Source organism: Lichtheimia ornata (genome assembly GCF_029851405.1).
Source record: "Lichtheimia ornata isolate CBS 291.66 chromosome Unknown scaffold00096, whole genome shotgun sequence".
Taxonomy (NCBI): domain Eukaryota; kingdom Fungi; phylum Mucoromycota; class Mucoromycetes; order Mucorales; family Lichtheimiaceae; genus Lichtheimia; species Lichtheimia ornata.
In genome coordinates this window covers 45,850-59,651 of record NW_026695416.1, presented here as the reverse complement: position 1 = coordinate 59,651, position 13,802 = coordinate 45,850, and the positions used below count along the sequence as shown (strand labels likewise).

Sequence of the window (13,802 nt, the reverse complement as noted above, 5' to 3'; positions counted from 1 at the left end):
TCTTAATATGAGGTTACACACACATTGAGCGCGCACACTAAGCTGATGATCAATAACGCTCACGCATGTAAATTTGATGAAGTAAGGTGTTGGCTTTATTAGGAGAAATCTACATATGCATTACCATTCATTGCCATCAATAAACTCGACTTCTGGTATACGTTCTTCTAACAAATCAAGCAAATCGTCTGAAACATCGCATTGAAGTTGAAGTTGTTTTAAGTTGCGGAATGTACACAAGGCAGTAGCATCGTTGTTGGATAAAGATTCAGCTCCAATCCTGAGGTACTTGAGATTCGAATGATCACGCCAAAGCCGCACCATACCATCATCCAAAGTGTCACGATGCCCACCAAGAGTTAGCTTTTCGAGAGCGGGGCAACCTTGAGCTATCTCTTTCATGATGTGTATGCTCTCGTCGTAGTAAATGCTTCCGAGTAATTTGAGGTTCTTGAGAGACTCTAGCCTGGCAATTAAAGGTATCCATGCCGCTCCAAATCTCATCACCACTATTGGAGCGAGTAATGTCAATTCTTCAAGCGTTGATTGATTCCCCATACCAACATGATGCTGCAAGAACTGAATCATGCCTTCATAATCGTCCACTGTCACCATCTGATGGAGCTGTAACTTGGAAAGATGCTTCAACTGAATCATGGCGTTTGCAACGTTGGTCTGAATATAGTTTTGGATGAGGCTGAGGGTTTTGATATTGGGAGCGTTCGATATCAACCATGTGATGATAGCACCGCCAAGGTATGCTTCAGCGCCTGAAAAAGCAATCCTGCCAAGCTGCATGAATGAAGTGTCAGATTGAGTTGGATCATCATCTCCAGGACGTAAAGGTGAATATTGATCATCTCTCTGTTGTATCACTTGTCCATTCTCCAATTTCCAAAAGGCGTCATCATCGACAATTGTGCCTTCAAACTCAAGATCCTCCAACGAGTTTCGATTCAAATACAAGAACTGGACCAGGTCATCATGTCTATAGTCGTTGACGTCGGCATCCAATCCTCCCAAATAAGCCGATACGATTCCTTTCCTTCCGTTGGGACGAGGACGAGGTTTCTCTCGTCGATAATCCTTCTCACCGAAATAAAGGACTTGTAGATATGGGCAATACTCGTGCAAGATCTTCAAGAGGCTGGAGTCGGGCATTGGCGTAATCTCGAATGATAATAAAGAAGGAAACCGGCTGAGGACATCAATCATGTTTTCATCTCTGCAATATTTTAAGGTTACGTCGTGAATTGCTAGGCGTGTGATTTTGGGATAACGTGATGAAGGCGATGGAGGAACAACCATATCCACATCCACCACATCCAGAGATACAAGGTTTGGGCATGTCTCCAGGATGTCACGTAACTGAACTTCGCGGTACCAGTTAACGAACAAGTGCGTCAGCGTATCAGCAACCAGGCGAAGACCTTTGACTAGTGGAAGACGAGAGGTCGTAGCATCACCTAAATAAAAGGATTCGAATCCATGACACGTACACACACATCGAGTGTCACTTACCGCTTATGTCTAGGTCTTTTAGATTGGAAAAACGTGCTCGAGAAAAGAGATCATCCAACCGCACATCTTTATAGAAACAACCTGATAACGTCTGTACATAGGGTGCAAACCGGACAAGGTGGTCATGACCTCTCGCAAATGTTTCACTCTCTTGGCCGAAATCAAAAGTCAAGCCGTGAGGGCACTGTAAGATACGTTTCCGCCATCCACGTGACACGTAAAGAGGCTCGAACAACACATCAGATTGCAAGCATGCTGGCTCCATCCTTGGTACAATGTTGGTGATGACAATATCCAACGGCAACCGACTGATGAAATCGACGCGTTTGTTGTTGTTGGCTATTGCTGCTAATCGTTGTTGCTGTAGCTGATGATAACAGGCATCGGATTCAGGCACTGCTTGAAGCCCTTGATCGTATATGGAAATCGCTGCTGCATAACGTCCTTGTTGACAATACACATCTCCTGTAGCCAAGTATCCAAGCCCTGATCCCGGTAGTATGGCTCTTATAGCTGTTGCATCACGTAACGCTGTATCAAACTGGGCACTGTTGGCTAAAAGTCTCGCACGTTCATTGAGCACCTTGACGAATTGGTGGGCTGTTTGCTGCAAGGTCTCGGTTGCCGTGGCAATTCGGTTGCTGTCATTACCATGTTGAGCTGTGGCAATGGTGACCTTTAGTAATTCGGACCACGCAATGTTCTCTTCCACCTTCATTCGTTGTGGTGTGTGAGGGTCTGAGTGCAATAATATGGTAAAAGCGAAGAGGTGAAGTCGAAGCAAAACATGACTTGTCGGTGGAATTTCAACACAAAGGAACTCAACCCAGTGTTGTCAGATATCCATGGCAACATCCTAAATTACCGCATTGGGCAAATGAATCGCGCACAGTTTTCATCACCCAAATCCAATACGGCATATATGTAGCATGTGATACAACGTTAAATGGCTTTATTGAAAAGATCAATTCTATTCTATACAAGGCTACTTAAGATGTTCTCTTAAACAATCGCACCAACTCTCATACAATCATGGAAGAATAAGCAGCTATTTACTTATCATGAATCATATACATTATGTACTATATATCATCAATGACAATGACCTTGGGGATATGGTTTCGTAACATCTCTAGCTTATCGTCTGCAACAATAACATGGAGTGTGAGTTGGAGTTGTTGTAAATTGTTGAATGCGCACAAATCCATAAGGTTGTCGTTGGATAAAGATTCAGCTTCAATCCTAAGGCATTCGATATTGGGATGTTTACACAAAGGCTTGAAGAGGCCATCAGCCAACGTGCAAAGGCGATGACCAAGGGTTAGGTCTTTCAAAGCGGGACAACCTTGACCAATCTCTTCCATGATGGGTATGCCATGTTTAGAGAAGCTTCTTCCTACGAGCAATTTCAGATTCTTGAGAGACTTCAACTTGCACAATAGAGTTATCCATGGGGCAGCAGACATGTTGAAATGTAGCATGTGTATGATCACCTCTTCAAGGGTGGAGCCATCTCCCATCGTTGCAACATGATGATTCAAGAGCCGCTTGACACCTTCATCGTCATCACCTCCCCAGGACTGAAAGACCTCTAACTTGCAAAGATGCCTTGCGTTGATCATAGCACTTGCGACATCGTGTTGAATGTATGATTTGTTGAGAGCAATGGATTGGAGATTGGGAGCGTTCGATATCAACCATAGGATGTATTCATGACATAAAGCTTGCTCAGGGCCCGAAAACGTGATGCTTGTCAATTGATTGAATGAAGCCTGTGATAGAGTTGGGTCACATCCATAGCGTGAAGGTGGTGGTACATCGTGTTCATAATCTGCCTGCTGCAGAAGTACATGTCCATTCTCCATTCTCCAATAGGAATTTTCAGCATCAATAATGCCTTCAAATGCCATCTTCTCGAGTGAACCGCTATGCAAATACAGGAACGCAATCAAATGATCTTGCATAAAGACATCTTCTTCGTACACTCCCAGGTGCGCCAAAGTGACTCCTTTCCGGTTTGGATGAACGTCAATGGGGTCTGAGGCAAAGTTCGTGGTGCCGTAATAAAGGACCTGGAGATAAGGACAATGCTTGTGTAGGATTGGCAAAAGACTGGAATCGGGCGTTGGCATAACCTCAAGCACCTGCAAGGAAGGAAATCGTCTCAGGATATCGACCATATTTTCACGAGTGGGAGCGCGTTCTGGTTGACTGCAAAGTGCAAGGTGCTTCATCTTGGGATAAATTGACGACGATGATAAAGATATAAATGCATCCACATGCTCTGTTTCCAGGAATTCAAGATTTGGACATGTCTCCAGGATTTCATGTAATTGAAAAAGCGGGCAATTAAAGAGGGACAATCGAGTCAATGAGTCAGCAATCATTTGCAGGCCATGGATCAATGGGAGACGAGGCGTTGTAGGACGACCTAATAAAAGTAAAGATTATTAGCATACGTAATGCCGCGTAACATACCATCATTCCCACCACTTACAGAGTAGATCGAGTTCTTTTAGATTGGAAAAGTGGGCTCGAGAAAAGAGATCATCCAAATCAACATCGAAGAGATTGCCCTCCAAGTACTGAACATAGGGCGCAAATCGGATGAGCTGTGCATGGCCCGTTTTGAATGTATCAACACCTTGGTCTTGGTCAAAGGTGAACCATAAGCCCTTGGGTTGCTGCAAAAGGCTCTCCTGCCATGAACGTGATACGTAAAGAGGCTCATACAACACATCAGACTCCAAGTATGCTGGCTCCATCCTTGGCACAATGTTGGTGATGACAACATCCAATGGCAATTGGCTGATAAAATCGATGCGTTTGTCGTTGTTGGCTACTGCTTTCATGCGTTGTTGCTGAAGCTGTTGATAACATGGATCCGATTCAGGTACTGCTTGAAGGCCTTGATCATATATGGAAATGGCTGCTGCATGATGGCCTTGTTGACAATACACGTCTCCCATACACATATATCCAAGTCCTGATCCTGGTAATAAGGCTCGTATGGCTGCTGAATCACGTAAAGCCGCTTCAAATTGAGCACTGTTGGCTAAAAGCTTGGCACGTTCATTGAGCACCTCGACCAATAGCTGCACTGTTTGCTGTAGAGTCTCAGTTGTCGCTGCAATTCGGTTCTTGCCATTGGAATGTTCAGCCGTGACAATGGAGTGCTTCAGCAATTGGGACCAGCTAATGTTGTCTTCCATGGTCATTCGTTGTGGTGTATGAGGTTGAGTGGTGCGAAGGAGTAAAAGCAAAGAAGGGAGATCCAAGAATGAGTGTGGTCAATGCAAATGGGTTCTTAATCTGAGGTTACACACACATTGGAGCGCACTCCCACCAAGATGGTGATCAATAATGCTTTCAGTGATAACGTATATAAATGTAATCTTACACATGTAGAATTATGGCTTGTTCCATAATAAAGTATCAAAGTATGGGTTGTTGACAAACGGCGCTCACAAGAGGTTGAATCATTGGAAGAGCCCTCGAAGTAACGAACGGCACCATGTGTCAAAGAAGCCATCCCTATCATCCAGTTTTATGTAACACACACATTTGCACGATTCCACATGCATACATAATCCAGGAGGTAGTATATAAAGAATGTAGCTGATGCTCATGTAAATCCACAATCATGGAATTAAAAAAGGTATTGGTTTTATTATGAGATACCTACACACATACATCGTATGCACTATTATGGTCCAGGGTAAAGCTCGATTTTTGGTATATGGTTTCGCAGCACCTCTAGCAAATCATCTGAAGCATCGCATTCAAGTTGGAGCGTTTTTAAGTTGCTGAATGTACACAAAGTAATAGCATCGTTGGCTGTTAAGGATTCGGCTCCAAACTTAAGGCATTTGAGATTCTGGTGTCTACGCCAAGGCTTCAAAACATCATCAGGTAACTCAGCTTCAGGTAAACCAAGAATTAACTTTTCGAGAGCAGGACAACCTTGAGCCATCTCATCCATGAGGGGGATACAATTGTCATGAATGGCGTTGACGAGAAATTTGAGCTTCTTAAGACGTTTCAGTCTAGGAATCAACGGCATCCACGCTATCCCAGGTGATATCTTGTAAGTGACGATTTCTTCAAGTGCTGATTGATCCCCCATCTCAATGTGATGCTGAAAAAACTGAATGATGCCTTCAAAATCATCCACTGTCGGGGTCCGATGGATCTCCAACTTGGAAAGATGCTTCAACTGAATCATGGAGTTTGCAACGTTGGACTGAATATAGGATTGATTGAGGCTGGTAGCTTTGAGATTGGGAGCGTTCGATATCAACCATGTGATAAGACTACCGCATACATCTGGTTCAGCGCCCGAAAAATCAATCCTGCCAAGCTTCATGAATGAGGTGCCAGTTTGGGTTGGGTCATCGTCTCCAGAACGTAAAGGTGAATGTTGATTATCCCTCTGTTGTATCACTTTTCCATTCTCCAATTTCCAAAAAGAGTTGCCATCATCAATGTCGCCTTCAAACTCAAGCTCCTCCAAAGTGTTTCGATTCAAATGCAAGAATTGAACTAGGTCATCATGCCTGTAGGTGTTGATGTTGGCCTCGAATCCTCCCAAATAAGCCGATACGATTCCTTTTCTTCCATTGGGACGAACATCAATATTGTCTTCGCCATAGACCCTCTCTCCAAAATAAAGGACCTGAAGATATGGGAAATACTTGTGTAGAACCGTCAAGAGACCGGAGCCGGGCATTGGCGTAATCACGAATGACAACAAAGAAGGAAACCGGCTGAGGAGATCAATCATGTTAACATAGCTGCGAGCTCTTTCAGACATCTCGTGGATTGCTAGGTGCGTGATCTTGGGATAACGTAACGAAGGCGATGAAGGCATAACAAAATCGACATCCTTTGCATCCAGCGATACAAGGTTTGGACATGTTTCCAGAACGTCACGTAACTGAATATCAGGGTAGAGTTGAATTTCCAAGTGCGTCAGCGTATCAGCAATCAACCGAAGACCATTGATTAAAGGAACACGAGGGCTTGTATCATCACCTAATAAAACGGTTCGAATTCATGACACATACACGTACACCGATTGATACTTACCGCTTAAATCTAGGTGTTTTAGATTGGAAAACCGTGCTCGATTAAAGAGATCATCCATTCGTACATCCTCATAGATACATCCTGATAACGTCTGTACATAGGGTGCGAAGCGGATAAGTTGATCATGACCTCTCACAAATGTCTCACTCTCTTGGCCAACATCAAAAGTCAAGCCGTGAGGACACTGTAAGATACGCTTCCGCCACCCACGTGATACATAAAGAGGCTCGTATTGCTCATTAGATCTTATGTATGCTGGCTCCATCCTTGGTACAATATTGGTGATGACGATATCCAATGGTAGCCGGCTGATGAAATCGACACGTTTGCTGTTGTTGGCTATTGCTGTCACTCGATGTTGCTGAAGCTGCTGATAATATAGATCGGATTCGGGTACTGCTTGAAGGCCTTTGTCATATATGGCAATCGCTGCTGCATGATGACCTTGTTGACAGTGCACGTCTCCCATACACAAGTATCCAATTCCTGATCCCGGTAATATGGCTCTTATGGCTGCTGCATCACGTAACGCTGTATCAAATTGAGCACTGTTGGCTAAAAGCGTGGCACGTTCATTCAGCACCTTGACGAATTCGTGGGCTGCTTGCTGCAAAGTCTTGGTTGCTGCTACGATTCGGTCGCCATCATTACCATGTTGAGACGTGACGATGGTGTCTTTCAGTAATTCGGACCATGCAATGTTCTCTTCCACGGTCATCTGTTGTGGCGTGTGAGGGACTTAATGGAATAATAGTGGTAAAAGCGAAGCGGTGAAGTTGAAGTAAATCATGACTTGTAGGTGGAATTTCAACACAAAGCAACTCAACCTCCAAACGATGTAGTTAGCTAGACATGATAGTATGGAAAGCTATCTGCATAAAATCATATTCATTTGTAACATCATTCGAGGACGAGAATGTCTTCTCCTGATTCATACATACCGGCTTGTGTGTCAACCCAGCTTGCATTACTACATGTTGTCAGGTATCCATGGCAACGCCCCAAATTCCCGCATTGGGCAAATGAATGGCGCACAATTTTCCTCACCCCAATACGGCATATAGTATTAATCGTGCATGTGATACCACATCAAATGGCTTTATTGGGAAGATCGATTGGCATTTATACAAAGCTATCTAAAAAGTTCTCTGAAACGAACGCGTCAACTCTTATACGGATGATCTTGCATAAAGACATCGCCTTCATACACTCTCATGTAAGCCAAAGTGACCCCTTTCCGATTTGGTCGAACGTCAACGGTGTCTGAGGAACCATAATAAAAGACCTGAAGATAAGAGCAATGTTCGTGTAGGATTGGCAAGAGACTGAAATCAGGCATTGGCGTAATTTCAAGCACCCCAAAGAAGGAAATCGTCTTAGGACATCGACCATACTCTCATGTTTGCATTGTCGTTCTGGCTGTTGGTAAAGTGCAAGTTGCTTCATCTTGGGACAAATTGATGATGATAATAAAGGCATCACTTTATCTACATCCATTGTTTTCAGCAATACAAGATTGGGACACGTTTGCATGATGTCATGTAATTGAAGACAAGGGCACTGATCGATGGCCAAGTGAGTAAGTGAATCACCCATCATTTGTAATCCATGGAACAATCAAAGGCAAGGCGTTGTAGGACCACCTAATAATATAAGCATTTTTCGTTTCCATCATCATGCCACGTGATAGACCATCATCCACACTTACAGAATAAACTGAGTTCTTTTACATTGGAAAGGTGTCCTTGGGAAAAGAGATCATCCAAACGAACGTCCAAGAGAGAACAATACAAGGTCTGGACATGGGGGTGCAAATCGGATGAGTTGTGCATGACCCTTTTGAATGTGTTGGCTTCTTCGCCAAAAGAGAACCGTAAGCCCGTGGAATTGCTGCAAGATGCGCTTCTGCCATGCACGTGATATGTAAAGGAACTTGCAAGATGATTCGGAATAGAACTTGGGCTGCATCCTTAGTATATGTTGGTGATGACGATTTCCAATGGAAGCTGGCTGATAAAGTCGACACGTTTGATGCTATTGGATATTGCTACCATCCCGCTTTTGTTGTAGTTGTGGATGATATGGATCCGATTCAGGTACTGCTTGAAGGCCTTGATCGTATACGGAAATCGCTGCTGCATGATGGCCTTATTGACAATACACATCTCCTGTACACAAGTATCCAAGCCCTGATCCTGGTAATATGGTCCTTATGGCTGATGCATCATGTAAGGCTGTATCAAACTGAACACTGTTGGCTAAAAGCATGGTACGTTCATCGAGCACCTTGACGAGTTGGCGTGTCGTTGTTGTAGAGTCTTGGCTGCCGCTGCAATTGGGTTCTTGCCATTGGAATGCTCAAGCCGTGACGAAGGGGTGCTTCAGCAATTCGGATCAGCTAATGTTGTCATCCATGGTCATTCATTGTGGTGTGCAAGCTTGAGTGGTGGGAAGGAGTTGAAGCAAAGAATGGAGTTCCAAGGATGAGCGTGGTCAATGCAAACGGACTTGTTTGAGGTTACACACACTTTGGAGCACACACGAAGATGATGGTCGATAATGCTTTCAGTGATCACGTATATAAATGTAATCTTACATATGCTCCAATTAAGGCTTGTTACATAATAAAGTATCAAAGTATGGCAAAAGATGGACACCCTAGCACTCATTGTCTTTCAATTGACTTTTTTAGCTGAAATAAACAACCAACTTCAGTTGGTGGATCGCCTACAATATACCTACATGTGATAACAGCGAAAGCAATGCTATAATTAAGAATGCAGTTGATTCTCATCCAAAGGTTCAATCGTGGAATTAAAAGAGATCTTGACTTTATTATGAGGTATCTACATACATATGCACTACCTCCATGGGTCAGGATAAAGCTCGACTTTTGGTAGATGGTATTCTAATAGGTCAAGTATATCACCTGAAACATCGCATTCAAGTTCGAGTGATTTTAAATTCTTGAATGTACACAAAGTAATAGCGTAGTTGGCAGATAAAGATCTAGTTCCAATCTTAAGGATTTCAAGACTCGGATGTCCATACAAAGGCTCCAAAAGACCATCAGGTAACTCAGCATAAGGCATGCCAAGAATTAACTTTTTGAGAGCGGGGCAGCCTTGGCCTATCTGTTCCATGAGGGGGATGCAATCTTCGGAAATGTCACTAGCGAGAAATTTGAGCTTCTTTAGACGTTTTAGCCTCGTAGCTAATGGTATCCACGCCATTTCAGGTGATATCTTGTAAGTGATAATTTCTTCAAGTGTTGATTGATCCCCCATCTCAATATGGTGCTGCAAGAACTGAATCATGCCTTCATAATCCTCATCATCTGCCGACCTCTCATAGAGCGTTAACTTGGAAAGACGCTTTGACTGAATCATGGCGTTTGCAACGTTGGACTGGATATAGGATTGGTTGAGGAGGGTGGTTTTCAGATTGGGAGCGTTCGATATCAACCATGTGATAAAAGGACTGCATGCATCCGGTTCAGCGCCCGTAAATTCAATGCTACCTAGCCGCATGAATGAAGTGCCAGTTTGGGTTGGATCATCATCATCGCCAGAACGTAAAGGTGAATATTGATTATCCCTCTGTTGTATCACTTTTCCATTCTCCAATTTCCAAAAAGAGTCATCATCATCAATGTCGCCGCAAAACTCAAGCTCTTCCAATGAATTTCGATTCAAATGCAAGAATTGAAGTAGGTCATCGCGCCTATAGTCGTTGCCACCCGATCCTCCCAAATGAGCCGATATCACTCCTTTTCGTCCGTTGGGTCGAACATCTTTTTTCTCTTGGCTATGATTCTTGTCTCCGAAATAAAGCACCTGCAAATATGGGAAATAATTGCGTAGAACCGTCAAGACACCAGAGTCGGGCATTGGTGTAATCTCGAATGACAATAAAGAAGGAAATCGGCTGAGGATATCAATGACATTATCATGGCTGCGATCTTCTTCGGGCATCTCGTGGATTGCTAGGTGCGTAATCTTGGGATAACGTGATGAAGGCGATGAAGGCATAACACAATCCACATTCTCTGCATCCAGAAATACAAGGTTTGGACATGTTTCCAGAATGTCACGTAACTGAACACTAGGGTAGACCTTAATGGACAAGTGCGTCAGCGTACAGGCAATCAGGCGAAGACCATTGACCAATGGAAGACGAGGGGACGTTTCATCACCTAATAGAAAGATTCGAATCCATGACACATACACATGCACGTACCCTGCCACCCATACTTACCGGTTATCTCTAATCTCTTTAGATTTGAAAACCGTGCTCGTTTAAAGAGATCATCCAACCGCACATCGTCAGAGAAAGAGCCTGATAACAGCTGTACATAGGGTGCAAACCGAACAAGTTCTGTATGTCCTCTCGCAAATGTCTCGCTCTCCTCGCCAAAACCAAAGATCAAGCCGTTAGGTTGCTGAAGGAAACGCTTCCGCCATGCACGTGATACATAAAGAGGCTCGTGGTGCTCACTCCGCTCGTAGTGATATGGCTCCAACCTTGGTGCAATGTTGGTAACAACAATATCCAATGGCAACCGGCTGACAAAATCCACGCGTTTGTTGTTGTTGGCTATTGCATCCTTTCGATGTTGTTGGAGTTGCTGGTAACAGGCATCTGATTTTGGCACTGATTTAAGCCCTCGGTGGTATATGACAATTGCTGCTGCATGATTGCCTTGTTGACAATACACGTCTCCTGTACACAAATATCCAATCCCTGATCTCGGTATCATGGCTCTTATGGCTGCTGCATCATGTAACGCTGCATCAAACTGGGCACTGTTGGCTAAGAGTCTCGCACGTTCATTGAGCACCTTGGCGAATTGGTGGGCTGTTTGCTGCAAAGTCTTGGTTGCTGCTACAATTTGGTTGCCATCATTACCATGTTGAGCCGTGACGACGATGTCCTTTAGTATCCGGGACCAGACAATGTTCTCCTCCACGGTCATTCGTTGTGGTGTGCGAGGGTCCAAGTGGAATAATATGGTAAAAGCGAAAAGGTGAAGCCGAAGCTAGGATTGACGACATACGTGATCGTAATCAGTGCTCTTGCATTATTGGCTGGATGGGGAGTCGTGTCACGCGTAGGCAGTGAAAATGGCATGTTGGGCCAAAGTAAAATTCGGCGCTCTCTCTTTCACGTCGACATACTCTTCTTTTTCCTTCCATTGCGCATTGACATCCACAGCAACTTCCTTGCAGCGACTTATTCTCAAACGATGACAGCGTCTACATGTCAACTTTGGCACTCATTCTTTACACGGTGTGCAACGAACAAACAAGGAGACTAAAGCTGGAGTTCTTTTTCAAGGTTGTCGACAACAAGCAAACAGTTTCAGGATGCATCTTCTTGAGTGACACTGCAACAACATGTTGATCAGCTTTATCCATCACAAAACGACCATGGGATCCAGGCATTACCATTACCGCTTCATGTACCTAAAACACGCACCATCATCCGATAGCACGCTACTACCAAGGACTTCTATTATCATTCATCAATTGATCAAGGTAGAAAAGAAAATGGATGGGTTATCGATCAAACAATGATGATTAACAATAAGGATCATTTAGTAAAGCATACGGCGCGATGATCGAGAAGGAGGATGCTATCTATATATGACAACCACTGGTGTTCTCAAGTACGCGTCAATCCAAGCAATCTTCAAGTATACGACATGTTTTATATCGTCACCTGGTTGGGTTGCGATGGAAAACGACAAAGCAAGAGATTGGTCAACCGATAGGTGGCAAAGGATGCATATCAGCAGCGATCACATGGCTCTTTCAATCAACATGTTGGACTTGCATTGGCTATGGATGGATGGATGCAATCAAGCGCAGTGATGGGTAATCCTGGAATCTGGGTTTCGTTACTTGGCACGCCGTCAGCAGGAAGGATGGATTTTACCACGTGAATACGGCTGAGGATGATGATGGATTGGATGGGATTGAGGAACGGGCCTAGATCTTTGACAAAAGGTGTTGTACAGCCATGGATGGTATTGGAGTACTCGATTCAATGCATGCAGAAGCTACTTTGCAATCATGGATGAAGGATGGTTATGGCAGCAACGATCATGAATACGATGCCACAATTACCCCTGTTCACTCTATGTAACCCACCCGCTTTTATTTAATGCTGCACTTTATGACATTTGCTCGATAAACATCCTCACTACCATGTGCTACTCTTTGACTTCATTGAATGATGGAATTGGATTGGACTTCATAAGGGTATCGTACTATCAGCTCGTACGTACAAGATGTGGACCACTTGGGTGGTTTCTCCATTAGAAGGCGGATACATAGAAATTTGAAGGTCGGGAAACGAGATTGGATCATTTACATAATCGTATCAAGATGCTTCCCTTCTTTTGACATAACACTGCTACATTCGCTAAAGCTTACTGGTCCACAAGATCATAGCCTACGAGTACGAGTAGGAATATGATGGACGAGGGAGACCACGATGGCGGCAATGCAGCAAGATAGCTAGATGAAATAAAGCATTGTTTATTTATTACACGCTTGGATTTTGCTAGCTTGTGGATTACATACTATTGTCGCTTCGAAGATGGAATAATAAAACTGGTTCCGTTTATAGGTCATGCAAGAAGCATATGGCTTTTGTTATACAATAAGGAGGAATGGTATGACCTTGAGAAGAGAAAAAGTGAAGCGATCCGTGCATTGAGCCATCATTGGATTGGTTACTGGTAGGTTTACATACATAATACAAATTGGTTTATGCAGCTCGACCTTCTCCTACATGCAAATGTGATATACCCGTACCTTGATACATACCTTTATTATTGGATGCTGTTTACTTGCGTACCTTCACAAAAGGCAATCATCATCATCATCATCCATTTGTGTAGCAACCTGTCAAGGATGTGTCTGTGTAACCACCACGTGCGGTTTCACTCAGCTCTTCATCTTTCCCTTAATGCAGCCGACACCATCCACTAGGAAAAAGCAACTCCATCACGCTTACAGCATAGGTAAAACATAAACGTGCCTGTATCTCCAAACTTTACAATGAAACGTGTGGTTTTTAATAGAGCAATGGGCTCGGCTTGGTCAACAGCACCTTGTGTGAAAGTTTTGCGTTCAATGTCGCAAACAGCCCAAAAAATATTTTTTGGTCGTCGTCGTCGAAGAGGT

At 43.7% G+C, this 13,802-nt stretch overlaps 4 protein-coding genes across 4 annotated transcripts; all 4 read right to left on the bottom strand.

The window, feature by feature from the left end:
• Positions 1–120: 120 nt before the first annotated feature.
• O0I10_011651 (uncharacterized protein) lies at positions 121–2,239 on the bottom strand (the record flags this gene model as incomplete). The annotated part of the gene is made up of 2 exons (XM_058491615.1): positions 121–1,466; positions 1,522–2,239. The coding sequence occupies 2 exons, from the start codon at positions 2,237–2,239 to the stop codon at positions 121–123; spliced, it is 2,064 nt and encodes a 687-aa protein (XP_058337620.1).
• A 364-nt stretch (positions 2,240–2,603) lies between these two features.
• On the bottom strand, positions 2,604–4,739 carry O0I10_011650 (uncharacterized protein; the record flags this gene model as incomplete). The annotated part of the gene is made up of 2 exons (XM_058491614.1): positions 2,604–3,952; positions 4,019–4,739. The coding sequence occupies 2 exons, from the start codon at positions 4,737–4,739 to the stop codon at positions 2,604–2,606; spliced, it is 2,070 nt and encodes a 689-aa protein (XP_058337619.1).
• Positions 4,740–5,227: 488 nt separating this feature from the next.
• Positions 5,228–7,327, bottom strand: O0I10_011649 (uncharacterized protein; the record flags this gene model as incomplete). The annotated part of the gene is made up of 2 exons (XM_058491613.1): positions 5,228–6,555; positions 6,610–7,327. 2 exons carry the CDS (start codon positions 7,325–7,327, stop codon positions 5,228–5,230), a joined length of 2,046 nt encoding a protein of 681 aa, XP_058337618.1.
• Positions 7,328–9,470: 2,143 nt separating this feature from the next.
• Positions 9,471–11,584, bottom strand: O0I10_011648 (uncharacterized protein; the record flags this gene model as incomplete). Its single annotated transcript, XM_058491612.1, has 2 exons — positions 9,471–10,804; positions 10,867–11,584. 2 exons carry the CDS (start codon positions 11,582–11,584, stop codon positions 9,471–9,473), a joined length of 2,052 nt encoding a protein of 683 aa, XP_058337617.1.
• Between the last annotated feature and the right edge of the window lie 2,218 nt (positions 11,585–13,802).